Source organism: Erythrolamprus reginae, chromosome 2, assembly GCF_031021105.1.
Source record: "Erythrolamprus reginae isolate rEryReg1 chromosome 2, rEryReg1.hap1, whole genome shotgun sequence".
NCBI lineage: Eukaryota > Metazoa > Chordata > Lepidosauria > Squamata > Dipsadidae > Erythrolamprus > Erythrolamprus reginae.
In genome coordinates, this window is record NC_091951.1 from 339,508 (window position 1) to 366,040 (window position 26,533).

Genomic DNA, 26,533 nt, shown 5'->3' on the forward strand with positions numbered 1-26,533 from the left:
TGGCTCCCCTTAAGGGCCCTTCACCAGGTTCTGGAACTGGCCTGGTTGGCCCAAGTGACCGAGATTTCAGTGGGGGAGGGAGGGGCCGCTCCGTGGCTCCTTCCAGCCCCGTTGGGCCCTCGGCAGGCAGCCATGAGCTCTCCACCCCAAGCATCCGGGGAGGACTACAGCTCCCATCGCCCTGAAGCCCAGCCAGGCGCTGCAGCCGGACTGCCCGCCTCCACCAGGCGAGGGAAGACGCGCCGCTTGGCAGCCGGATCCGCTCGCGGGCTTTGGCGCGCCGCCAGCCAGCCAGTCCGCCCTCCCGCCGGCCCCTGCCCTCCCGCCCCGGGCTTCCCGTCAGAGCCGCCTCCGGCGCAGGGGAAGCGCGGACGGCCGTCGGGCTCGGGGCTTCCCGGCTGCCGCAGCGCCTCCTCCCTTCCGCGGGGCCGGGGCGGCGGCTGCACGGCTGGCGGAGGGGCAGCGCCGCGCGGGGTCTCCGGATGCTGAGCCGCTCGCTGCGCTCCCTGCGGCTGCCGGGCGACGGCGAGGCCGAGGCGGCGGTGACGCTCCGCGCCGTCCGCAGCCGCAGCCCCGACGGGCCGCCGCCGCCGCCGCCGGTGAGCAGCCGGGAGTCCCGCGACGGGCAGCCCCGAACCCCGCAGCTGGGCGGGAGGGAGCGCGTCCCCGGCAGCTGGAATGCGGCCGGGCCTGTTTGGGGAAGTGGCGCTGGGCGAGGCGGGCGGAAGGCGGCGCGGGGTGGCGGCGGGCGAGGCCCTGCGGTGGGTGAGGGCTCCCCGGCGGACGCCCCCTCCTCCTCCCCCTCCTCCATGAAGGGCCTCCGCCGCCTGGGGGGCTGCCTGGAGGCGGGGGCCGCGCCCGACGGGCCGCCGCTCACCCGCACGCGCTGGTACTGCCCGCCCGCCAAGGTAGGCGAGGGCGGCGGGGGCCGAGGCGGGGGCAGCCTCCTCCCGGGCGGTTGCAAAGCGGACTCTCTTCTCCCTCTCCCCCCCCGCAGGCCCCGGTGACGTCGCGGGAGGAGGCGGAGGAGGGCGCCGTCTACACCGTCAGCGCGCGGGGTCCGGAGGGGTCCGGAGCGGTGAGTGGATTGGGACGTAGCGCGATGCGGCAATGCCCAGCTTTGAGGGCTTGGGGGAATGTGGTCCCTTGGTTTGATACGGTCTCATCGGGTTTTGTGGCGATTGTTGATGTAAGCCGCCCTGGGGCTGCATACAAGTATGTATCAGTGACGGGCCACCAGAGGAAGGGGGGGAGTGTGTACACGCACAGTGTGGAATTCAGCTTTTGCACAGAACCAGAAGCTGTGAGGACACGCGATTTCTGGGTTTTTGCTTGGGCGAATGAGCAGAAGCAAAAAAACCCAAAATAGCAAAAAGCAGGTAAGTAATCTCCCCCCACGGCCTCCCCTGCCCATTTGCCCACCCGCTACCTCCCCTGCTGCAAGCGCCGGCTCTGCCACCTGTGGCCTGAGCACTCCCCCATCAGTCACCTCCCCTGCCACTTGCATATATGTACATAGGATAATAATAATAATAATAATAATAATAATAATAATAATAATAATAATAATTTATTCGATTTGTATGCCACCTCTCTCCAGAGAGGCTCACAACATAATACATCATGTACAAATCTAATGTTAAAATCAATTTAAAACCCTTATTATAAAAACAAAACAATCACGCAAGGTACGTATGTAGTTATGTATATGTAGGTCTTGGAATATTCAGGTCTTTTCCCCTATACAGTTGATCGAATCTTGGCGATGTTTTAACGAGATCCCACTCGTATCTTCACACTATTGTTTTCGGCTTTGTGCTCGTGGTCTGAAATGCCCTATAAATACTGGTGGGGTGGTGGTGGAGCTGCCGTCCCTCTATAAACACTGGTGGCGGTGTGTGTGCAGTTGAGCCATCACTCCACACACCCACACCAGTATTTATAGAGGGAAGGCAGCTCAGACCATACTTTGTTCGCCCTAGCGCAAAACCAACCTGAAGGTGCTTTCGGCTTTGTGCTCGGGTGAACACAGCGTGACCTGAGCTGCCTTCCCTCTATAAAAAAAGGGAGGGCAGCTTTAATAGAGGGAAGGCAGCTCAGGTCTTGCTTTGTTCACCCAAACACAAGGCCGAAAGCACCAGCCTGAAGATGACGAGTGGGACCTCGTCGAAACGTCACCAGGAATCTCTGAAACTTACATGGGAAGAAGCCTGAATATGCCAACACTTTCACACACACACTCACACACACAGTGATGAATAATGAATGAATTAATCCATGCATGAATGTGGGGGTGGCGGGGTCCGCACGGGGCTCAGGCGCTGCTTTGTCCCGCTCTCCACCTGCTTCCTCCTTCCTCTACAGGTCGTGTGGGCGGGCGGCGGAACGGAACCATCCAAAGGCAACGCGGGAGCCGCCACTGCCACACAGTCCCGGGCGCTGAAGGCCGGCTCGCTGCCCCGCCTAGTGCGACACCTGCTAGAGGCTCCGAGCCTTGGAGATGCAGGCTATCGTCCGGCCTTCCTCGCCACCTACCGCAGCTTTGCTCAGCCCTCCGATGTCCTGGGGCTCCTCCTGGAAAGGTGGGTGGGGTGGAGGTGGCACTGGGATTCCACAGGAGCTGCCCATGGGGAGGGGCCCTTAGTGAGCTGGGCTGGGTGGCCCCACACCTCCCTTGGGCTCCTTCTTTCTCAGCCTGGCCCACTTCACAGGGCTGTTGTGAAGATACCATGGGAAAGCTTCTTGGAGGGGGGGGAGCCATCCTTCTGGCTTTTGAAGCTTCCCCTTTTCTCCCCCCACCTCAAAAGGCTCCACGCAGTGACCGGATCCAATGCTCGCAGCCCCCAAAGGACGGAGGACCTGCAACGGTGAGTCTCCCCCTTCTGGCCTCCCTTTGCTGGTAAAATCGGGGCATCTTCTGCTAGGGCTGATCCTGCCGTGCTCAGAGGCACCCTTGTTCCTGATCGGGCCCTTTGCAGCCGCATCTGTGTGTTGCCCGTACTTTGGAGGGGCCGTCTCTCAGCTGGGCTTTTCAGCTGGCCAGACCATGCGGCCTTTTGTTACTGGTCTCCACCCAGGGTGGGGCACCTGGTAGGGGAGAACGCAGAACCTCCATCACCAGGAGTAGTCAGTCTCTCAATATCAGGGTCCTGCGGGTTGGACAGCAAGGTCATCCCTCGTGGGGGGGGCAGGGGTGTTTCTGGACTGGAAGAGTTTGTAATGTCCGTCCTGGCTGGAGCAGGGGGAGGCGGTCCGGCCCTGATTGTGTCTCCTTCCTGCTCCCCGCAGAGCCCTGGCCTCACTGCTCTGCTCCTGGCTGGATGGCTACCCCCAGGACTTTATGGGGCTGGAGCCCCACCTCCGGGAAGAGCTGGTGAGCTGGCTGCACTGGGCCTGGGGACGCAGTCCAGGCCCCGAGAAGACCCTGCCGGACGCCCCCAGCAGGAGAGGCCCTCTGACGGCTGAGCGTGGAGGAGAGGAGGGCCCCAGCCAAGATGGCGACCCTGATCCCCACTACATCCTGGGGCTGCAGGCGGAAGAGGTAGCCGGGCACCTCACGGCGCAGGACGGGGTGAGTGCAAAGGGCCGGTTTGGGCCGTACCCTCCCCTCCCAGCTCTGGCATCTCCCCAGGACCCCCTGGACACAGAGCGGTGGGGAGGGGAATGATTTTGGGGGGCGCCCTGCTAATGGGCAATTCCTGACATGGGGTTCAGGGCAGCAAAGGCCTGCCGGCTTCGGCACTACTGGTGCGCCCTCCGAGGTTGGCGTGGGTGACTCCAGCGTGGCCGTGTGCGATTTGGCTTCTACGCAGCAAGTGAACTCTTGTGTGAGGACATGCGCGAGAGGCGAGAGCGAGATTTCGGCGGTTTTCACCGGTATTTTTGCTTCCGCCCATGCGCAGGAGCAAGAAATCAGGGACAATCGCCAAAATTTATTTTTTTTTTTATTTATTTGTTTATTTGTTTATTTATTATTTGATTTGATTTGATTTGATTTGATTTGATTTGATTTGATTTGATTTGATTTGATTTGATTTGATTTGATTTGATTTGATTTGTATGCCGCCCCTCTCCGTAGACTCGGGGCGACTCACAACACAATAAAAACAGTTCATGACAAATCTAATAATTTACAATTTAAGATATTTTTAAAAACCCCATTATTAAGCAGACATACCTACAAACATACCATGCATAAATTGTACAGGCCCGGGGGAGATGTCTCAGTTCCCCCATGCCTGACGACATAGGTGGGTTTTGAGGAGTTTACGAAAGGCAAGGAGGGTAGGGGCACTTCTAATCTCTGGGGGGAGCTGGTTCCAGAGATTCGGGGCCGCCACAGAGAAGGCTCTTCCCCTGGGGCCCGCCAAGCGACATTGTTTTGTTGATGGGACCCGGAGAAGGCCGACTTTGTGGGACCTAATCGGTCGCTGGGATTCGTGCAGCAGGAGGAGGTCTCGTAGATACCCTGGTCCGGTGCCATGAAGGGCTTCATAGGTCATAACCAACACTTTGAATTGTGACCGGAAACTGATCGGCAACCAGTGCAGACTGCGGAGTGTTGGTGTAACATGGGCATACCTAGGTAGGCCCATGACTGCTCTTGCAGCTGCATTCTGCACGATCTGAAGTTTCCGAACACTTTTCAGAGGTAGCCCCATGTAGAGAGCGTTACAGTAGTCGAGCCCAGAGGTGATGAGGGCATGAGTGACTGTGAGCAGTGACTCCCGGTCCAGATAGGGCCGCAACTGGTGCACCAGGCGAACCTGGGCAAACGGCCCCCTCGCCACAGCTGAAAGATGTTTCTCTAATGTGAGTTGTGGATCGAGGAGGACGCCCAAGTTGCGAACCCTCTCTGAGGGGGTTAGTGACCCCCCCCCAGGGTAATGGACGGACAGGTGGGATTGTCCTTGGGAGGCAGGACCCACAGCCACTCTGTCTTATCAGGGTTGAGTTTGAGTCTCACTACCATCCTTACACAAGACTTCACTTGCTGTGCGTGTGTAGTAGCGGGGGGTGCTCAAGCGCAGGTCGATGGCACACAGCTACGTACGCATCCCAAAAATCGCTACCGGTGGTACCTTAACGTTCCGGTAGGAGGCCACCACTGGGTTCAGGGTATCCAGGCCCCACACCTGGCTTGGAGGGCCGGGGACTGAGCTGCCCCCTTTGTGAAAAGCTACTTTTTCCTGCAGTGCACCTAAATTCTTTCTGCAGTGCGCCACCCGGTGGTTGTGTGCCTCCATTGCAGGCTCCTCAGCGTCCTCTTTTCGGCTGGGTCTTTTTACCCTTTGTGGTTCTTCTCTTACCTGTGGGTCTCCCAGAGGTCCTTCTTCTTTTCAGAAGGCAGCTGGACTTCCTGGGTTTCCTTTGAAGACTTCTTATCCAAGAAGCTTCTTCAACTCTGACCGGAGGGTGGGGAAGGGGAGGATTTATGCTCCGGGCAGGCAGCTGGCCCTTTGCATGCTTGTGTGTCCCCCCAGGGTCACCTGAGTGGTGCAAATGGGTGTGGACTCTCCTTGAGACTGCTGAAAGGACCGCGTGGTAGACTGGAGATAGACGGTTTTATTGATTGGTTGATTGATTGATTGATTGATTGATTTGTATGCCGCCCCTCTCCAAGGACTCGGGGCGGCTCACAGCATATCAAAAAACACAGCAATATATCTAGAATCTAATTAATACGGTTAAAAAGCTTTTAAAAGACTTTAAAAACTCCAATATAATTTAAAAGCATTCATCATCATTCGTTCAACAAAACATACTAAAACACTTGTTAGTCGGGGGGGCTAGGATCTAGGGGCCCCAAATCTGGAGGCATAAATAGGGTGTTTAATATTTTACGGAAGGCAAGGAGGGTGGGGGCAGTGCAAATCTCCGGAGGGAGCTGATTCCACAGGGCCGGGCCCCCCACAGAGAAGGCTATTCCCCTAGGCCCCGCCAAACGACATTGTCTGGTTGACGGGACCCTGAGGAGGCCGACTCTGTGGGACCTGACCGGACGCTGGGATTCGTGCAGCAGAAGGCGGTCTCAGAGGTAATCTGCTCCGATGCCATGTAGGGCTTTGTAGGTCATCACCAGCACTTTGAATTGTGTCCGGAAACTAATCGGCAGTCAATGCAGTCCGCGGAGTGATGACGATATATGGGAAGGTCCTTGGAAGGCCCCTAATCGCTCGCGCACTGCGTTTTGGACGGTTTGAAGTTTCCGAACACTCTTCAAAGGTAGCCCCGTGTAGGGAGCGTTGCAGTAGCTAAACCTCGAGGTGATGAGGGCATGAGTGACCATGAGTAGAGACTCCCTGTCCAAATAGGGCCGCAACTGGTGCACCAGACGAACCCAGGCAACCCGAAAGATGGTGTTCTAAGGTCAGCTGTGGATCGAGGAGGACGCCCAAGCTGCGGACTCTCTCCGAGGGGTCAGCAATTCCCTTACCCCCCAGGGTAATGGATGGACAGATGGAGGTGTCCTTGGGGGGCAGTACCCACAGCCACTCCGTCTTGTCTGGGTTGAGCTTGAGTCTGTCGTGTCCCTCCCCCTCGGTTGACAGAGCTGTGCAGTTTTGATGCAGGTGGGCTCTTTTTTTTAATAAAAAAATATATTTATTAAATTTTTCCATTTTTTAAAAAAAAGTACATAGTCATATTTACAGATGAATCTACATCGTATATACCTTCCTATCGACATTGTCTTCTAATTGCTTTTAGATTTCTTGATATTTCGATGTTTCTTTTGAGTTTCTTTTTTTTTGTCCATTGTCCAGGTTTCATAATAGTCCGATTTTTTTTATTATTAAGCTCCATTGTCCATCTGTCCATCTCTGCACAGTTGTATATTTTCTTGATGATCTCATTGTCTTCAGGTATTTGCGGATTTTTCCAGTTCTGTGCAAATACAATCCTTGCAGCTGTTGTAATATACAAGCTTAGATATTTCACATTTTTAGAATAGTTACCTCTCAAAATACCCAGTAGAAAAAACTCTGGCGTATATTCTGTTTTTGTATTTGTTATTTGACACAACCAATTATTTATTTTTTTCCAATATTTTCTTGCCTCTGGACATAACCACCATAGGTGAAAGAAGGTGCCTTGAGTGTTTCCAACACATTGGGCTGTAATTTTTGTGCATTTTGGCTAGTCTTTTGGGTGGGAGATGCCAACGGTATAGCATTTTATATTTATTTTATATTTATATTTATATTATATTTTATATTTATTTCTTTGTATGTTGTGGATTTTGTTAATTTGATATTTCTCTTCCAAATCTGTTCCCATTCCTCTATATATATACTGTATTGTGGCCAACGTTTTTCGCCCAGGCAATCATTGTACCTTTAACTATCTCCCCTGGTCTTTCATATTCCATCAGATATTTATATATTTTAGATATTGCTTTTTCTTCCGGGCCTGTCAATAGTTTGTCTAGTGGTTGGGTAGTTCTTTCTATACCTGATTGTTCCATATCTTTTTATATCTAGATTGAATTTGTAGATATGTCCACCAATCTATATTTATATTTTGTATTATTAATTCTTCCCTACTTTTGAGTTTACCGTTCGTATCTAATATTTCTTTGTATTTAACTTTTTTTTGTCAATTCTATTGTATGTGGATATATTAGAGCTTCCATTGTGGATAGCCCATTGGGTATTTTTATATAATGTTTATGTCTTATCTCTTTCCATGTTTTGCTCAGTGTTGTCTGGGTGTTTTGTCTTTGGGGTGGACAAGCTTCTTCCTGGGGTGTGTGTCTATGTTGTGTTGGCCGAAGAGCCTCCTGAGCTGTTCTGATACGCCTGCGACATACGGAATGACAACGTTGCTTCTGGTTGTTTATTGTGTTCTTTGCCATTTGTTCTGGAGGATCTGCTGTAGCAGGAGTGGGCAATTAATTTTGCCATGGAGCTGCATGAGAAATTGGGGTGGTTTTAGAGGGCCGGACTAATACAATTAACTCAGTTCTACCCAATAACTTTTAGTCTTTGGAGAGGGGCGGCATACAAATCTAATTAATAATAATAATATTAATAATCATAATAATCATAATAATTTTTAAAGTTGGGATTTGGTAAAGGTGGTATTTAGAGAGGGGAAGAAGTCTCCTATTTGTATATGTTTATCTTTTGTTTTTAATTTTCTTTTGATAACATCTGACTGGCTATACAATTGGTTTATAGAAAAATGTATAAAGAAAGAAGGAAGCACTTTGGCATATTGGTTAATAAGTTAGAAATATAATTGGTGTTGTACTTTTTGAAGGGATCATTAAGGAGGGAATTTAATTAAAAGAAAATGTGGGTGACAAAATTAGAAAAACAACTTTTGCAATTCTTTTGATGATTGGTATTAGTTACAAAATACTGCATTTTATTCATGGAAAAGTAGATGACACACTGTATGGTTTGAAAGAATGTTGAGAGAAAAATTAAAAAAAATTACCCCAAATCCTTCCTTCCTCTGTCCCTCCATTCATTTAATTCTTCCACCTTCCTTCCTTCCCTCCCTCTCTCCCTCCTTCCTTGTTCCCTCCATTTCTCCTTCTTTCTTTCCTTCCTCCCTCCCACCTTCCTTCCTCTCCACTTCTCTTTCCCTCCCTTTCTTTCCTTTTCCAAATGTAAAATAATGCACTTGGGGAAAAGGAATCCTCACTCTGAGTATTGATTGGCAGTTCTGTGTTAGCAAATACTTCAAAAGAAAAGGATTTAGGGGTAGTGATTTCCGACAGTCTCAAAATGGGTGAACAGTGCAGTCAGGCGGTAGGAAAGGCAAGTAGGATGCTTGGCTGCATAGCTAGAGGTATAACAAGCAGGAAGAGGGAGATTGTGATCCCACTATATAGAATGCTGGTGAGACCACATTTGGAGTACTGTGTTCAGTTCTGGAGACCTCACCTACAAAAAGATATTGACAAAATTGAAGGGGTCCAAAGACGGGCTACAAGAATGGTGGAAGGTCTTAAGTATAAAGCGTATCAGGAAAGACTTCATGAACTCCATCTGTATAGTCTGGAGGACAGAAGGAAAAGGGGGGACATGATCGAAACATTTAAATATATTAAAGGGTCAAATAAGGTCCAGGAGGGAAGTGTTTTTAATAGGAAAGTGAACACAAGAACAAGGGGACACAATCTGAAGTTAGTTGGGGGAAAGATCAAAAGCAACGTGAGGAAATATTATTTTACTGAAAGAGTAGGAGATGCTTGGAACAAACTTCCAGCAGATGTGGTGGGTAAATCCACAGTAACTGAATTTAAACATGCCTGGGATAAACATAGATCCATTGTAAGATAAAATACAGGAAATAGTATAAGGGCAGACGAGATGGACCATGAGGCCTTTTTCTGCCGTCAGTCTTCTATGTTTCTATGTTTCTTTCTCTCTCTCTCTTCCCTCTTTCCCCTCTCTCATTCTTTCCCTCCAGGTCTCTCTCATTTCTGTGTATTTCTCCCTCTCTCCCCCCTTTCTCTCTCTCATTTGTTTCTGCCTTTTTGCTCTCATTTCTCTCACCTTAATTTCTGTTTCTCTCTCTCTTTCCTCTCCCTTTTTCTTTCTCTCATCGTAATCCGGAAGCTTTCCCCGTTTTCTTCGGGGAGGGGCCATGTGCCTCTGGTGGTGGTGGGGAGGCTGAGCGTGAGCTTTAAAAAGAAAGGCGGAGGGAGGGCGAGGCAAAAGCTCCGGTTTGGGCAGTGCCGTCACCCGAACAACAGGAGCGACCGCCCCTTTTCCCCCACTGGACACACACATTAACATACTCCTGCGGCGCTGCCCAAACCAGAGCTTTAAAGCTTGTGGCGGGGGGCTCGGCTTCCTCCTGAGGCAGAGAGCCCACAGGGGTTTCTCCCCGGCCAACAGCTTGGGAGGGGCAGATCGGCTGTTAGGCGGGGAGAAACGGCGTTGGCTCCACTGCGTGGGGGTAGAAAACCCCACGCGGTGTTTGGTTTTTGTCTGTGTGGCTGTCACAGATAGCGACGGGCCGGTCACGGACAGGTCTGTCCTTTAGGGTCTTTGTTGCCTCTTGAAAAAGCCTTTTTGGGACAAGCCATCATTTGGAGTTAGACCTGGGTGACTGAGAATCTCCATAGACCAATTTCATTGAGGGCTGCATCAGGGTTTTATTTGACTTTGGTGTGTGTGTCTGTGTGTGTATCTCTCTCTCTGCGTGTGTCTGTGTTCAGGGTCACTCATCAAGGCTCCATTTTGGGCTGCAACGACCTCCTGGAGTCCTTTGCCAGTGAAAAAGGGGCTTAGGGAGGCCGCACGCAGCCCGCCTGGGCCCCTGTTTTCACTGGCAGAGGGCTGCAGAAGGCTGTTGAGGTTGGAAAGAGAGCCCTCCTGAGTACGTGGCCCTCACAAGCTCTATTTTTGCCGGCAGGGGCACCACAGACAAGTCTTTCACTGTTTCCATGGTGGGCCCGCAGGCCAGATCTGAGCAGCATGTGGGGCGGATTCTGCCCCTGGGTCATGAATTTGACACCCCTGCCCTGGACGTTTACCTGTAGCTCATTTTTACTTATTTATTTGCTGCCCATCTCTCTCTCTTTCTCTCTCTCTCTCTCTCTCTCTCTCTGTGTGTGCTTGTGATATGTCTGTTGCCCCAGGGGACTCTTTGGGGTCTGGTCAGAAAAAGTTGAGATGGCAGTCCCAATGGTGCGACGGAAGAGCTTCCTGCATAACAGCCTTGATTGCATCAGCGGAATCCCGCCCGGCCGCTCTGTTTAGGGTAACCCGCTCCCTTCTTAACCAGGGGGGAGTTGGGGAACCCTTACAGAGTAGTGCCGAGGATTTTAACACATTTTTTGCTGGGCGGACCTCGACTCCAATTGGGAAACAGAGTCGACTGACAACGAGTCAGTCGAGATGACTGGGGCCCGTACTTGTCCACCTGTCTGGGAAGAGTTTGATCTGGTGACACCTGATGAAGTGGACAAGGCCATTGGAGCTGTGAGTTCCGCCACCTGCCTACTGGATCCATGTCCCTCCTGGCTGGTTTCGGCCAGCAGGGAGGTGACACGGAGCTGGGTCCAGGAGATTGTCAACGCTTCTTTGGGGAGAGGGTCCTTCCTGGATCCCTACAAGGAGGCACTTGTGCGCCCCCTCCTCAAGAAGCCTTCCCTGGACCCAGCCATTCTTAACAACTATCGCCCAGTCTCCAACCTTCCCTTCATGGGGAAAGTTGTTGAGAAGGTGGTGGCGCTACAGCTTTGCTAGTTCTCTGACCGTTAGCACTGGCCGGGTTCTTTCAGGTGCATTTGTTTCCATCACGTGGACTAGAACCTTGCTTGGTCTCAATGAAAGCGAAGGTCGCGATAGCTTTCTTTCCCCTGGTGCAGGGGTATCAAACTCAATTTCATTGAGGGCCGCATCAGGGTTGTGCATCACCCTGGGGAGGGGGGCTGGGTGTGGGTGTGTGGGCATGGCCAGCTTGAAATAGCACTCATGTTGGAAGCCCCTGTGGCAGCCTGAGTGCCAGGGAAAATGGGCTCCTGAATTCCATTTTCGGCTGTGATGGCCTCTTGCAACCCTGCCAGCGAAAACGGAGCTCAGAAGGGCCATGGGCAGCCCTGCCGAGCTCCATTTTTGCTGGCAGTGGCACCGCATTCCAGTCCCTCACTGTTTCCAGCGCAGCCTCACGAGTCAGGTCTAAGCACCACCCCTGCCCTGGTGTATCTGCTGTGCCGTTGTGTGGTCTGTTTTGGGGTGGGGAGAGACACGGCCAGTCTTTGGTGACCCCTCTCTTTCCGTCCCCCTCCAGGACCTCTTCCTGCGCCTGGTGCCCCATGAGTGCCTTGGCTCCGCCTGGTCTCAGCGCGACAAGAAGGGCCACGAGGGGGACTGCCCCACCGTCCGGGCCACCGTGGCCCAGTTTAACCTCGTGGCCAACGCCGTGATTTTTTCCTGCCTGTGGGACACAGGGCTGCGTGCTGCCCAGCGGGCCCGGCTACTGGAGAAGTGGATCTGCGTGGCCGAGGTGGGTCCCGATTCAGCCCTCCCCGGAATGGCCTCCTGGATCAGGACCCCCAACACCTCCTCTATTCTCTCTCTCGCTCTCTCTGCCCCCTCCCCCAGGAGTGTCTCCTCATGCGCAACTTCTCCTCACTCTACGCCGTGGTCTCTGCCCTGCAGTCCACGTCTTTGCACCGGCTGAAGCGGACTTGGGAGGAGACTTCCAGGTGGGTGAAAAGGAAGCGGGAGGGAGCCACCAGCCGCCCCTCCTCCTCGCTTCCCTCCCCCCATGCTGAGTGCCAGATTGAGGGGTGAGGGGAGGAAAACGGGCCCTGCCCCCTTGCAGGACAATTGAAAAGGCCCCGGTCAAGATGCAGATGTGGGGCAAAGAGGGGACCCCTGGTAGAAAGGGGGTGGTGTTTGTTGGGTATCATCCCTCCCTTAAAGTGGTTATAAAGAGTGCTACAATAGGTCCTTGACTTCCAACTGTTCGCTTAGTCACTCTACAAAGTTACAAGGGCCCTAAAAAGAATGACCTTCTGTTCCCGCATTCCCAGGGCCATGTGATCAGAATTCAGGCGCCTGGCAACTGACTTGTGCTTGTCACAGTTGCCACATCCTGGGGTTGTCAAAAACCTCACCGTTCGGGGTTTCCCTAGCCGGCTTCTAATGAGGAAAGCCAGTGGGGGCGGGGAGCCGGATTCCCTTTACGACAGCATGGTTCACTTAACGGCAGTCATAAAACGGAGCATCATTCATTGAACGATGAGTTTGTTTAGCAACAGAAATGCCGGCTCAGTTCTGGTCGTAAGTAAAGGAATATCTCTAATGTAGAGCCAGTTAATACGAGGAAATGTGTTTTAATCGAGAATTCTGAAAAAGAACTGGGGCCATTATCCAGATGCGCCTAAAAGTGCCCCTGAAACAGGGCTGGCAGAAGGGAATTCTGGGAAGCAGGTGCCACCCCAGGAAGGCCCAGATCCTCTGCCTTCAAGAGCCACAGTGGAGGATGGGTTCTGTGTCCCCAGGAGCCCTATTTTTCAAAAGGGATGACATAAAAAATTTTCCCCACCGGTTCTGTGGGCGTGGCTTGGTGGGCTTGGTGCGCGTGGCAGGGGAAGCATCTTGCAAACTGTCCACCCCCACCCCACCGTGGGGCCAGCCAGGGGTGGTGTTTGCCGGTTCTCCGAACTACTCAAAATTTCCGCAACCGGTTCTCCCGATCCTGGTTGAACCTGCTGGATTTCACACCTGGGCCATTAGCCCCATAATGGCAACCAGGAGTGTTTCTGTAGGGCCAGACTGGTCCCCATGGTCGAGGGGGGTCTGGGGTGGGGAGGTGCCCCCTTGAGAAAATCACGCCTTTCCTCTGTTGGCAGGGAATCTGCCCGATGCTACGAAGAGCTCAGCACCATTTGCTCGGAGCAGGATAACTACAGCCAAAGCCGGCAGCTCCTCTTCCAGGTAAGGTCCCACGGAGCCCTCCTCCCTCCTGCCCTGTCTGTGAGTTGGGGGTGGGGCACCTGCGGGGGAGGGCTTGGAAATTTTCACCAAAATGCAGCCCCACCCCCAGGAATTTTAGCAAATTGTGACGGGGGAATAAACCTCATTTAGTAGAAAAGAACGTCTATATCTCAGGGTTGAACCATGATTGGTTGTTCACTTGTGGGGTGTTTTGTTTCCCCACTAGGTAACATCAGTGTGGGGTTTGATCCCCGTTTATATAGAACAGCTTGCCTTGCCAGTGTTGGTGGGAGTGTAATTTCCCCCTTGGTATTGTTTTATGCTTGATGGTTCGTCTGGTATTAATACCCGTTTATCTGGCTGATACCAATAGGAGACAATCGCCGTAGTACAGGACTGGACCGGGGACTCCTTTGGTTGCTTGCTTGCAGGCGTTTCGTTACCAGACTAGCTCACACCTTCAGTGCCAGTGAGTCTGTGGTTTGCTCTCTCTTTTCATACAGCAGCTGCCAGAGTTGGTGTGTGAGTGTGATTTTTCTCCTCCATAGGCCCTTGACTAGGGCATTGTTTTCTGCTTGGTTGTTTGTCTGGGCCCAATCCCTGCTTCTCTGGGTGTTGGCTGCTCACGAGGAGGAATTCTAGTCATTTTGTTTCCAAGTAACTTTGTGACCGAATATCGACCCAACTTTTTTAAGAACAGAATTCAGATGGGATACAAACGTACTACGGCAATCCAGCAAAATGGATACCATGACAACTTTATAAAAAATATGCCGGACCATCTAACCAGGACACGATGATCTACACGGTCCTTTCCAACCCTGATAATCTGTTAAACTCAATCCACTACAACACAACCAGCATAAGGTGTGAAAAGTTTAATGTTTATAGATTGACGGAAGGGACCTTGTAAGTCATCTAGTCCAACTCCCCACCCAACCTCTTCTTGAAAGCTGTTTTCTGGAGGAATGGAAAACATGATGGCGGTATTCTCCCAGCTTGGATGTTTGTTTGTTTGTTTGTTTGTTTGTTTGTTTGTTTGTTTGTTTTGTCCAATACATAATACACATTGAAGAGAAAGATAATGTAATAATATAAGTAAAGAAAAGAATAGAAGAAAAGATATAAAAGTCTAGGTGAACATATTTGAAAGGAAGAAAATATACATGAGATAAGCAGAGACAATTGGACAGGGGACGGAAGGCCCACTGGGGCACTTATGCACGCCCCTTACTGACCTCTTAGGAACCTGGAGAGGTCAATCGTGGAGAGTCTAAGGGAGAAATGTTGGGGGTTAGGGGTTGACATTACTGAGTCCGGTAATGAGTTCCACACTTCGACAACTCGGGTGCTGAAGTCATATTTTTTACAGTCAAGTTTGGAGCGGTTAATATTAAGTTTGAATCTGTTGCATGCTCTTGTGTTGTTGCGATTGAAGCTGAAGTAGTCATTGACAGGTAGAACGTTGCAGCATATGATCTTGTGGGCAATACTTAGATCGTGTCTTAGGCGACATAGTTCTAAGCTTTCTAGACCTAGGATTGATAGTCTGCTTTCGTAGGGTCTTCTGTTTCGAGTGGAGGAGTGAAGGGCTCTTCTGGTGAAATATCTTTGGACATTTTCAAGGGTGTTGATGTCCGAGATGTGGTATGGGTTCCAGACAGATGAACTGTATTCAAGGATGGGTCTAGCAAAAGTTTTGTAGGCTCTGGTTAGCGTGAGATTGCCTGAGCAGAAGCTGTGTAGGATCAGGTTAACAACTCTGGAAGCCTTTTTGGCGATATTGTTGCAGTGGGCTTTGGCACTTAGGTCATTCGATATTAGTGTGGGTTGGCTGTGAGAGATTGTTTATTCAGTTTATATATGAGGTTCGGATTCCTTTTGCCGATGTGGAGGGTAGAGCATTTGTTGGTTGATATTTGAAGTTGCTAGGTGCTAGACCAATGTGAGACAAAGTCGAGGTCTTTTTGGAGAGTAGATGTGTTGTCCGTGGTGTTGAAAAGTTTTACATCGTCGGTGAAAAGAACACAGTTGCTTGTGATATGATCGCAGAGGTCATTGATGTAGAGAATGAATAGAGTAGGTCCTAGTACGCTGCCCTGGTGAACGCCACACTTGACAGGGACGGGGATGTATTGATTGTCTGGGCGCACCCCCCCCCAAGCCTCCTCAACATGGATGCCTCCCACCATCCTTTGAAGGCAAACAGCCCTCCCCCAGTGGGTCGACCTCTAGGGAGGCACAGAATGCCATGATTGCCACATCAGAATGAAGCAATGGAGAAAGTTTTCTCTCAATGAGATGACCTCGATTGTATCGAGATCTCTCCTTTTATTGTATTTCACTTTTCCTGACATGTGGTACAGAATAACCAATCCGCGAACGCCACATACATTAAGCCATCCCCCAACTACCATTCACTCATGCGCTGTATGAGGCAATCTCCTTGTGGCTTTCCTATAGGTAATTAACGGAAGCTCCGTTCTTTGCCTTTTCCTGGATTGTGTGTTTATTGGTGATTAGCAAAGGAATGAGAGTAAGGCATATATTTCCTTATATGGAAGTTAGCTATAGGTTTTCTTCATGCTGTATATCAAGTCAATTATTTCCGAACATGATCATGGATTCTGCAGCTTGCTTACTCAGCCTGGACTTTGCTTCCTTTCAATAGAGGAAGAATTAAGGTTTTATACAGCACCCATTAGGCTTAAAACATCACTCTCCAGTAATATTCCATTCCAATGTTCAGTGCCTATGAACCTATGATTACAACAGTCCTTGGGTTTTCAACTCCCACCACCGGTGGTCGCATCCTTAGCAGGGGAGTGATGTGTCCCTCCGGGGTCCCAGAAGGGGATTGGAAACTTGGCTTGATGGGGAATCGAAGCTGGATGTTTGCTGTGCCCCCCGTCCATTTCAGTGCTGCATTATGGGGGCTCCTGTAGGCCTTGAGGGGGGGAGGGGGCTATTGGGGGGGGGGTTTCCTCACCCTCCCAGCTCTTTCTGTTCTGCTCTTCCAGGAAGGTGAGCCGGGGGCGACGGCGGGAGGGGCCGAGCTCCCCCACCGGAAGCATCAGCGGAGGCTGCCGGAACAACGCCCAATGGTGAGGGGGGGGGTCTGATCTCAAGGAGTAGTGGTGGTCTCAGGGAGGGCATGATCCTTAGTCTCGGGTGGTCTTGCAGGGCGTGATCCCCTACCTGGGCACCTTCCTGAAGGACCTGGTGATGCTGGATGCGGCCACTCCCACCCGCCTGCAGGTGAGTCCCAAGGGGGGGAGAAGGGGGGCTTTGTGGCTGCCTGCCCCCCCCCCCCGGCCAGAGGGCTTGGGTGGTAGCAGGCGGGGGGGGAGGGGATGCCCAAAGCGTTGGCTGATCAGGCTGAAGGTTGTGTGTGCAGATGGTTCTCAAGTTACGACCATCTAAGAGCCGGGGTGACGCAGTGTTTAGAGCGCGGCCCTGCAGGCGACTTCCGCTAACTGCTAGCTGTAGTCCAGCACTTCAAATCTCCCCACCAGCTCCAGGTGGACTCAGCCTTCCGTCCTTCCGAGGTGGGTCAAATGAGGACCCAGGTTGTTGGGGGGCAGGTGGCTGATTCTGTGAACCGCTTAAAGGGGGCTGTCAAAGCACTAGGAGGCGGTAGACGAGTCTAAATGCTATAATGCTATTGATTGTTCGGAGACACGGTATGGAAAACAGTCCATTAGGGTTGGTTTGCAGTCTTATGACCAATGATTCGCTTAGCAACCGCAAAAAAAGGACAAAATTCACTTAACGACGGCCTTGGTTAGCAAGGGGAGTTTGGGGCTCCATTGTGGTTGTAGGTTGGGGATTTGTGTGCGTGCGTGCGTGTGTGTGTGTGTGCAGTGTTGCGTCACCCTCTCTCAAGGGGGCCCATGGCAGCTTCCCCCCCCCCCGCCCGCTTCATTGGTGCTGAGGGGGGGCTGGCTGGGGCAAGGAGAGCCGTAGGGTCTCGACTTCAAAGACCTTCGCCCGGCTTTGAACAGCTCCGCTGAGGCGGAGTTCCAAGCATCTCACTTTGGGGAAAAGTGACGGGCAGGTTTCGCGTTGGGGCCGTCCAGAGGAAGCCGAGGAGTCAGGTGGAGGTGGCGCTCGCCACCTGGACACCTCAGGTGCTCCTTGAATTGTGCCGCCTTTCTCAACATGCCCACAAACGGAAGTCCACAATTGTGTAGGCGACTCAGTTGTAGCTAACCAGGGGAGAGTATGGGTGAGGAGTCGTGCAGGCGGTGGGGCAGCTCTTTCGGGGGCGGCGGGCAGCAGCCCGTGTGCCTTGCAGGGCTCTTCCGAGGTGGGGGCAGTCTTGAGGGTGGGGAGGGGCTTGGGTGTGGCCGGGGGCTGACCGGGCCTCTCTTGACTCTCTCTCTGCAGACCAGCGGCTACATCAACTTTGAGAAGCACCGGAAGGTGAGGGCCGTAGGGCAGAGGGTGGAGTAGGGGACCCACAGCACCCGCAAAAGACACCCCCCTCACCTCACTGCTCCCCTCTTTCCTCTTGTCTTCTCTGCAGGAGTTTGAGATCCTCACCCGTCTGCGCCTCCTGCAGGCCAAATGCCGCAACTACACCTTGGTCCCCGACCGGGCCCTACAGCAATGGCTGCGGTGCCTGCCCCCCCTCAGCGAGGCTCAGAGGTGGGTGTGGGGGCTCTGGAGGGGGGGGGCTGGCCTTAGACACCCCCCGTCCTCTCCCCCTTTTCCCATTCGCTGCCCTCTCCCTCCCAGTTACCAGCTGTCCTGCGCCATTGAGGCCCCCAGCGAGGGAGGGGCTCCCCCCAAGCCCAGCAAGCCCACCTTGGTGATCACACGCTGCACAGAGTAAGCACCGGGAGGGGGAGGGTCTCTCGGGTCTCTTTCCCCCCTCCCCCACATTTCCCAGTGAGCCTTTAATTTCCTTTCCAGCCTGATCACCTCGCTGGGCATGAGTGCCCCACTGCCCTGGGACCGGACGGGCTCCCCCCACGTTTCGCCCACCCTGCTGGATCTGTCGGCTGCTCCCCCCACCGCCTTGGGGGCCCCCCAACCTGTCCAGGTGAGTCAGCCGCCTTTCCTGGGGGTGGGGGAAGCTGGCCTCCAAAGCGAAAGGACCTCAGCCAAGTGTTGCTGAGCCAAGGGGCTAGTCCTCAGTGTTATTTCAAAGCCAAGCTAAGGAGAATGGTGGGGTTCTAAAAATTATGGGATGTGTCGACACTTAAACAATAAAGAAGACTCAAAAGTGTTACAAAATTTGGAATACATTTTATGAGTGGTTAGAAGCAAGGAAAAAATAAAACTAATATATATAACGATGAATTAGATACATGAATTAGGATAACGTTATTTAAATAATAACACTTTGAAGGTTGATTATGAACTATTTGGTTTGTAATAATGGAGACATTGTAGTTTTGATTGACTTAAGGGGGTTAAAAGGGGCTTCCCCGATTCGCCCACGTTTCTGCAACACTCCGTGGTCTGCACTGGCTGCCGATCAGTTTCCGGTCACAATTGAAATTGTTGGTTATGACCTTTGGACCAGAATACCTCCGGGACCGCCTTCTACTGCATGAATCCCAGCGACCGATAAGGTCCCACAGAGTTGGGATTCTCCGGGTCCCGTCGACCAAACAATGTCATTTGGCGGGCCGCAGGGGAAGAGCCTTCTCTGTGGCGGCCCCGGCCCTCTGGAATCAACTCCCCCCAGAGATTAGAACGGCCCCCACCCTCCTTGTCTTTCGCAAATCATTCAAGACCCACCTATATCGCCAGGCATGGGGGAACTGAGACACCTCCCCCAGGCTTTTATATTTTATGTTTGGTATGTATGTGTTGTATGGTTTTAATTGCTGGATTTTTATATATTTTTTCTTTAATATTAGATTTGTATCACGGTTGTATTGTTTTTAATGTTGTTGTGAGCCGCCCCGAGTCTGCGGAGAGGGGCGGCATACAAATCTAATAAATTATAATAATAATAATAATAATTATTATTATTATTATTTAATTATTTATTTATTATTTATTTATTATTTAGATTTGTATGCCGCCCCTCTCCACAGACTCGGGGCGGCTCACAGCAACAATAAAAACAATCTAACCGTGATACAAATCTAATATTAAAGAAAAAATATATAAAAACCCAGCAATTATATTATATTAATTATATATCATTATTATTATTATTATTATTATTATTATTATTATTATTATTATTATTATATAAATTAAATAACCAGAATGAATTCTTCTTTGGTATCACCGTCTGTAGCAGCTGTAAAAATGATTAAGAGGATAATGTGTTTAACGGACATGAATAATTCAATTTAATTTTTCCCCCCTATGTTTGTGTGTATAATTCTTTGTCTTAAGTGTCTATATGTTGTGTTTTCAATAAAAACAAGGGAGAGGGTGAGGTTCTTCCTGTCATGGGGTCTTGTTTGGGGGTCTTAAACCTGTTCTCTGATGGACTTCAAAGGGCCCCCTCCCTGTACTTCATGGCCCCTCTTGCAGAAGGGACTTTGCATTGTGAGTCCATCAGCCAAGACCAAAAAAAGGGCCCCATCGCCCCCTCGGGGCCGCTTCTCCCCTTGCAAGGGGGACCCACATATAAGGAAGCCTTCGGAATCAATGAAGATCAGAAAGTTTGTTTTTCCTCTTCACAGAATAAAGGGGGGGAGAGAGAACGAAGAGTCAGAGAAGAGAAGGAAGAGGAAGTGTGGAAGGGGAGGAAGGAGGAAGGGAGAGGAGAGGTAGGGTAGGAAATAGGAGAGAGAAGGGGAAGGAGGAAGAAGGGCAGGAGGACAAAGGGAGGAGGAGGAAGAGAAGAGAGGAAGAGATCAGTGGTGGAGAAGGAAATAGGAGAAGGAGGAGGAGGCAACGAAGAGGAAGGAGGAGGAATGGAGGAGCAAAGTTCTGGAGACCTCACCTACAAAAAGATATTGACATCAAAGACGGGCTACAAGAATGGTGGAAGGTCTTAAGCATAAAACGTATCAGGAAAGACTTCATGAACTCCATCTGTATAGTCTGGAGGACAGAAGGGAAAGGGGGGACAGGATCGAAACATTTAAATATGGCAAAGGGTTAAATAAGGTCCAGGAGGGAAGTGTTTTTAATAGGAAAGTGAACACAAGAACAAGGGGACACAATCTGAAGTTAGTTGGGGGAAAGATCAAAAGCAACGTGAGAAAATATTATTTGACTGAAAGAGTGGTAGATGCTTGGAACAAACTTCCAGCAGATGTGGTTGGTGAATCCACAGTAACTGAATTTAAACCTGCCTGGGATAAACATAGATCCATCCTAAGATAAAACACAGGAAATAGTATAAGGGCAGACTAGATGGACCATGAGGTCTTTTTCTGCCGTCAGTCTTCTATGTTTCTATGTTTCGAAGTGGAGGAGGAAGAGAAGAATTGGAGGAGGAAATAGAGAGGAGGGGGAAGAGACAAAAGGAGGATGAGGAAGGAAAGAGGACGGAGGAAGGAGGGGAAAGAAAAGAAGGACCACGCGAAAGGAAAGAGGAGGACGAAAAAGGAGGAGGGGGGTCTTCAACACAGATGGGCCAGTGAACGTTCATGTAACACACGTAGACGGGGCCCTCCTGGGTCCTCGGGCCAGTTTTCTGCTAGGAACCCTTTTTCAAGCAGGAGGGCCACAGTGAATGGCCACGGCTGGTCCCCTGGGGCCCCACCAAGTCCTTTCCCTGAACCCCTGTGGCCTCACTTCCCTTCCTCTCCTCTGCAGGGCAAGTGGCCCTCCGTCTCGGCCTTGGACGTCTCACCCCCGTCCTCGCCCGGGGATGGCCTGGCCCCCCTCCCTGCCACGGGGGGCGGCTTCACCAAGGGCCACCGGCGCTCGGCCTCCTGCGGCTCCGTCTACCCCCAGGCCCCCGACAAGGGGGGCGCCAACCCCTCGGACTGCTGCATCATCCGGGTCAGCATGGCCTTGCAGAACGGCACCCTCTACAAGAGCATCCTGGTGAGTAGGGGGGTTTGGGACAGGGGGTGGGGGTGTTTGGACGTTTGACATCCCCGCGGTCACCTGATCAAAGCTCAGACGCTTGGCAGCTGACTCACCTTTATGACCGTCGCGATGTCCCGAGGTCGTGGGGTCACCTTTTGCGACCTTTGGATAAGCAAACGTCGAGGGGGGCAGCCGGAAACACTTAACAACCGTGTTACCAGCTTAACGGTGATTCGCTTAAGGACTGTGGCGGGAAAAGTCGTAAAAGTGGGGCAACATTGACTCTCTTGCTTAGCAACAGAAATTGCGGCCTCGGTTATGGTCGTAAGCAGGGAATGGCTGCAGTCTTTGGCGCTACCAGGGCGCCCTCCGATGGCGTCGCAGGTGGCCGTTTACCTGGCAGACATGGGCGCACCCGTCAGTGTGAGATTTCGCTTCTGCACATGCCCAGGAAGTGACACCTTGTGTGGAGACGCTTGCTCAAGCGAGATTTTGGCGATTTCCCCCAATATTCTTGTTTCCGTCCATACTTCGCGTGAGGTCGCCTTGAGGAGGGCGGCATAGAAATCGAATTAAAATATAAAAAATAAATAAAAATGGGTTTCGCTTTTCGCGCATGTGCAGAAGTAAAATCTTGCGCAAGGGCGCATTTTAGTGGCGCGCAGCTGCGCAAGCATCCCAAAGATCACTAGATGAGCTGGGGTGGCGCAGCAGGTAGAGTGCAGTACTGCAGGCCACTAAAGCTGACTGCTAGATCTGCAGGTCAGCGGTTCAAATCTCATCCCCGGCGCAAGGTTGACTCAACCTTCCATCCTTCCGAGGTGGGTCAAATGAGGACCTAGGTCAGTGATGGGGAACCTTTTTTCCTTCGGGTGCCGAAAGAGTGTCCACGTGCACTGTCGTGCATACATGAGTGCCCACACCCATAATTCAATGCCTGGGAAGGGCGAAAACAGCTTCCCCTGCCTCCTGGAGGCCCTCGGGAGGCTGGAAACGGCCTGTTTCCCAACTTCTGGTGGGCCCATTAGGCTCGTGTGTTGCCCTCCCCAGGCCCCAAAGGCTTCCCTGGAGCCGGGGGAAGATTAAAACACACTCCCCACCCCCTTGGAGGCTCTCTGGAAGCCAAAAACGCCCTCCCAGAGTCTCTGTGTGAGCCAAAAATCAGCCAGTGGGCACACACATGCATGTTGGAGCTGAGCTAGGGCAATGTCTCACGTGCCAGCAGCTATGGATCCGCGTGCCACCTGTGGCACCCGTGCCATAGGTTCGCCATCACTGACCTAGGTTGTGGGGGGAGGGGGAATAGGCTGGCTCTGTTAAAAAGTGCTATTGCTAACATGTTGTAAGCTGCCCTGAGAAGGGCGGCATAAAAATCGAATAAATAAATAAATTTAACAAATACAAACCGATCGAGTAGAAGGCCTTCACTGGTCGTAAGTCAAGGACTACCTGTATTTATTCGTTTTATTAAATTTATATGCCACGTATCTCCCTATTAGGGTGGGCAGTTTACAGCCTATACAAAGATAAATAGAAAGCAACTAGAAATGTTCAAGTTTTTATTTTAAAGTTTAATTGGATTTGTATGCTGACCCGCTCCGAGGACTCAAAGCTAAGCCCCCCCCCCGCCGCTTGCAGTTTAACCCCCTGGATTTCTGTGGCTGCGTCCTAGTTTTCAGCGAGCAGGGCCTAAGCTGCTTCTTCGACCCGCTGGACCGCTACCCCACTCCGAGGTCCCTGGAGGGGCTGCGGATGCTGGTCAGGGCCATCCAAGCACGGGAAGGGCCTCGGCTTGGCCAGCCCTGGGGGTCGCTCCTGCCTCTGAGGGAGGGAGGCCTCCGTGGGGCTGCTGGCTGACCCCTTTCTCCGCCTGCCTCCCCAGGTAACAAGCCAGGATAAGGCCCCCACGGTGGTGGCGAAGGTGCTGGAGAAACACAACCAGGACCAGAAAATGGCACACGACTACGAGCTGGTGCAGTTGTTGCCGGATGGCAGAGGTGAGGTGTGGTGGGGCTGTTGGTGGGGCTGCCCCACAAGGAGGGCTGAGCGGGTGGGGTGAGTGTTGCGGCCAGCGTGGAGCTTTCCTTTGGAAGTCAACCTGGGAGGGTGGGGCCCCTGAAAATCTGATTCCGGAAATAATAATAATAATAATAATTTATTGGATTTGTATGCCGCCCCTCTCCGCGGAAAGCGACCTCTCTGCGCGCTCAAGACCCCACGGTCCTGATGGTTGAGGGCGACAGCCTGCTGAGGCCTGGCCTGGATGATGTGTGTCGGATGGGGGGGTTCCTGGGGTGTTGGGGAGGAGGAAGGGGCCCCGGCCCTCTGGAATCAGCTCCCCCCCCCCGGAGATTCGTATTGCCCCCACCCTCTAAAGACTCCCTATGCTGCTGAGCTTGGGGTCGCGAACTAGATTCTCCCCCCCCCCGGCCGATGAATGTGTAGTGGGTTTGTTGATTGAATGTGGGCGTTTTAATTGGTTCTTTAGTTTTTAGGTGTAATTTTTAATTAATTGGATCCCGATATATATTGTCGTTTCCTTATGTTTCTTTATTATTTTATTTTTTAATTGGATTTGTAGGACTCAAAAGATGTTGTAAGCCACCCCGAATCCTCAGAAGGGGGGGTGGGCAGCGGCATATAAATCCAATAAAACTAGACTGGACTCTTGGGGCTGCCCCCTTGACACCCCCCCTCCCATTCTCTCCCCCACAGAGCTGGTCTTCCCCCCCATGGCAAACGTCTTCTATGCCCGGAACGGCTTCAGCCTGGACTTCCTGCTCCGGCCCAAGGGACCACCGAGGAAGACCCCCCCTCCGACCCCCCCGCCCAGGAGCCTCCGAGCCAGGGAGATGGACATTTGCGCCACCTTCCCCAAGATCAAGGCCACTGGCCGCAGGATCGCCCGGGCCCTTTTCTGAGGGGGGGGAGCTCTGGAGTGGGAGGGGCCACACATGGCTCTATTGGGGAAACACACACACCCCGGTCAAGACTGGGACCTCCACCCAGGACACAATGTGGGGGGAGACCCTCGGCAGCACCCCAGGCTGTGCAGGAGTCCCAGAGTCTCCGCTGCCCAGAGGACCCAAAGGCAGGAGGGAGGCCGTGCGGCTGAGTGGGCCATCCTGGAAAAGGCCCCTCGGGGAGAGTGTCTCCTGTGTCTGTCTCTGTGTGTGTTTGTGTGTACATCTGCATGCCTGTTCAGCAGAGCCTTTGCTGAGATATAAATATGGGGAGGGGGGCTGAGTTTGTCCCCCCTCCCCAATCCCCCTTGAGGGCTTCTCTGCGTCTCTGAAATGACCCGTTTTCTGGTCCTCCTTCCCCGAGGGGGGTTGTTTTCGGAGAGGGGTCTCATGAAGGTTGCGGGGGATCCCTGGATCCTCTGGGATCTTCCCAGATCTGGTGGCCTTGGCTAAAGGCATGAGGGGTTTCAGCTGGAGGGTGGCAGCTGTTGCTGTGAGTGGGAGGGGTCTCTCGTGGTTGGGGGGGCGTGTCTGGGGATGACCTCTACCTCCTCCCTCCAAAGAAAGAGAGGCCTTGAGCCTCAGCAGGGGAAGGTCCAGCCGTCCTTCTTCTCTCCCACCTGCCGGATTGACCTTCCGTCTTTCAGGAGATTGCAAAAAAAAAATGCCAGAAATTCATCAGTGACAGAAAAATATTATTTTGCATCCGATATCTGGATTAACTCATGAATACTCGGGGTGCGGGGCGATGAGGAACAAAATTAGAATATGAAATAAAATATTTGGTGTAAATATTTGTGGAAAATCTATGGGGATAAACGGATCCCTTCCCTTTCAGCCCCCCCTCCTTCAAAAGGCCCCCACACTGAAGGGGGCTGGTTGATAGACAGAGACTGGAGGGAGGGAGGCTCTGCCCCTTTGGGGAAAGAAAATGCTGGGAGGGGCCAGGGGCTGCTCCCCATCTCCTGGGACTTCCAAGGCGGGGTCCGAGTTCAGCCATGGGGCTGCAAGAGGGGGGGGGCTCCAGAGTGACAAGATGGAAATGATCCCTAATTGACTTAATTATAGTGTTAAAAAGAGGTTTCCTATTAAGCAGGAAGGTGGGGTGACCACGGGGGGGGGGGGAGGGGGGCAGGGGGGCACAGTGTCAGCCTTCCAAATAGCATCCGAGAAATAAATCGGGGTCCAAGGCTTGGCCTTCTTCAGAGCCATGTTAGCACCTGAATCTGAAGTCACGAGGGTAGAATAATTATTTATTATTATTATTATTATTATTATTATTATTATTATTATTATTATTATTATTAGAATCTCCCCCTGGGTTAAAGTTCATTTCTTCGCATCTCCACCCACAAGCCCATCACATGCACCATACAGCTTCTGCCAGCGTGTCCTGCAACTCCCAGCAGCTTCCGGCCAGCACGTCCTCACATCGTTCAGCGTCTCCAGCCAGTCTGTCAGGGTCACTGGTTTGAAAGCAGGAGAACCCAGTGCTGCTGTGGTGTGGATGGCGTTGTGATGTGGTACTTCTGCAAATGGCAGCCGCTCCTGCTGATACTCTATGTAACAACGAAGGTATTGCTCTACCGTCGCATTGGTACGTTCCGCGGCCCCATTGGTGCTTGGATGAAATGCTGAGCTAAGTCCCGGTGTGGATCCGACGGATCTTAGGAGTTTCCTCCAGAATGTGACAGTGAATTATACCCCACGGTCAGAGATGATCCTCTTCGGGACTCCATGTAAGCGGTAAATGTACAGTAGTACCCCTAGATACGAGCATAATTTGTTCCATAAGGGAGCTTGTATCTCGAGGCAACTCATATTCTAGAACAAATAACTTTTTCCCCCTCCGAGATAACCAAAAGCAAGGATTCTAACCAAAAGCAAGGGTTCTTGCGCCACCTAGTGGACACTCGGTTCGTATCATGAATTTCAGCTCAGGAGTAGAACAGAAATGTCTCTCCCCTCCTAGCTCGTATATGGAAATATTTGCATGTAGAGCGGCTCGTATCTAGAGGTACTACTGTATTGGGAGGAACAGGTGTCTATCTGAGGGTAATCCGGAACAGGCCACGAAAAGAGCTTGCTTGGAGAACAAGTCGCTGACAGTCCAGATCACAATATTCCCTTTGTTGCTTGGGAGTTCACCTATGAGGTCCATAGCTATTTCTTCCCAGGGTTTGCTGGGATTGGCTACTTGCT

General features: G+C 51.9%; 1 protein-coding gene across 3 annotated transcripts; it reads left to right on the forward strand.

The window, feature by feature from the left end:
- The first annotated feature begins 440 nt into the window (after positions 1–440).
- Positions 441–25,123, forward strand: RGL2 (ral guanine nucleotide dissociation stimulator like 2). 3 transcript variants are annotated; one of them, XM_070736950.1, is made up of 17 exons: positions 441–599; positions 998–1,078; positions 2,365–2,582; positions 2,808–2,867; positions 3,289–3,571; positions 11,755–11,970; positions 12,069–12,172; positions 13,325–13,409; positions 16,430–16,513; positions 16,593–16,667; positions 17,799–17,834; positions 17,938–18,059; positions 18,150–18,242; positions 18,327–18,456; positions 21,150–21,383; positions 23,251–23,365; positions 24,084–25,123. In XM_070736950.1, the coding sequence occupies exons 1-17, from the start codon at positions 483–485 to the stop codon at positions 24,287–24,289; spliced, it is 2,259 nt and encodes a 752-aa protein (XP_070593051.1). In that variant the 5' UTR covers positions 441–482; the 3' UTR covers positions 24,290–25,123. The 3 variants fall into 3 exon arrangements, with proteins under 3 accessions (XP_070593051.1, XP_070593052.1, XP_070593053.1); XM_070736951.1 differs by having other exon boundaries at positions 441–586; positions 997–1,078; XM_070736952.1 differs by lacking the exon at positions 441–599 and adding an exon at positions 621–908.
- Positions 25,124–26,533: the final 1,410 nt, after the last annotated feature.

Excerpts from the sequence above, each read along its gene's own strand:
- RGL2 (XM_070736950.1), top strand. The coding sequence starts at position 483 with ATGCTGAGCCGCTCGCTGCGCTCCCTGCGGCTGCCGGGCGACGGCGAG. Across the intron at positions 600-997 it reads GGCCGCCGCCGCCGCCGCCG|GCCCCGGTGACGTCGCGGGA; the intron begins GTGAGCAGCCGG and ends CCCCCCCCGCAG. Across the intron at positions 2,583-2,807 it reads CTGGGGCTCCTCCTGGAAAG|GCTCCACGCAGTGACCGGAT; the intron begins GTGGGTGGGGTG and ends CCACCTCAAAAG.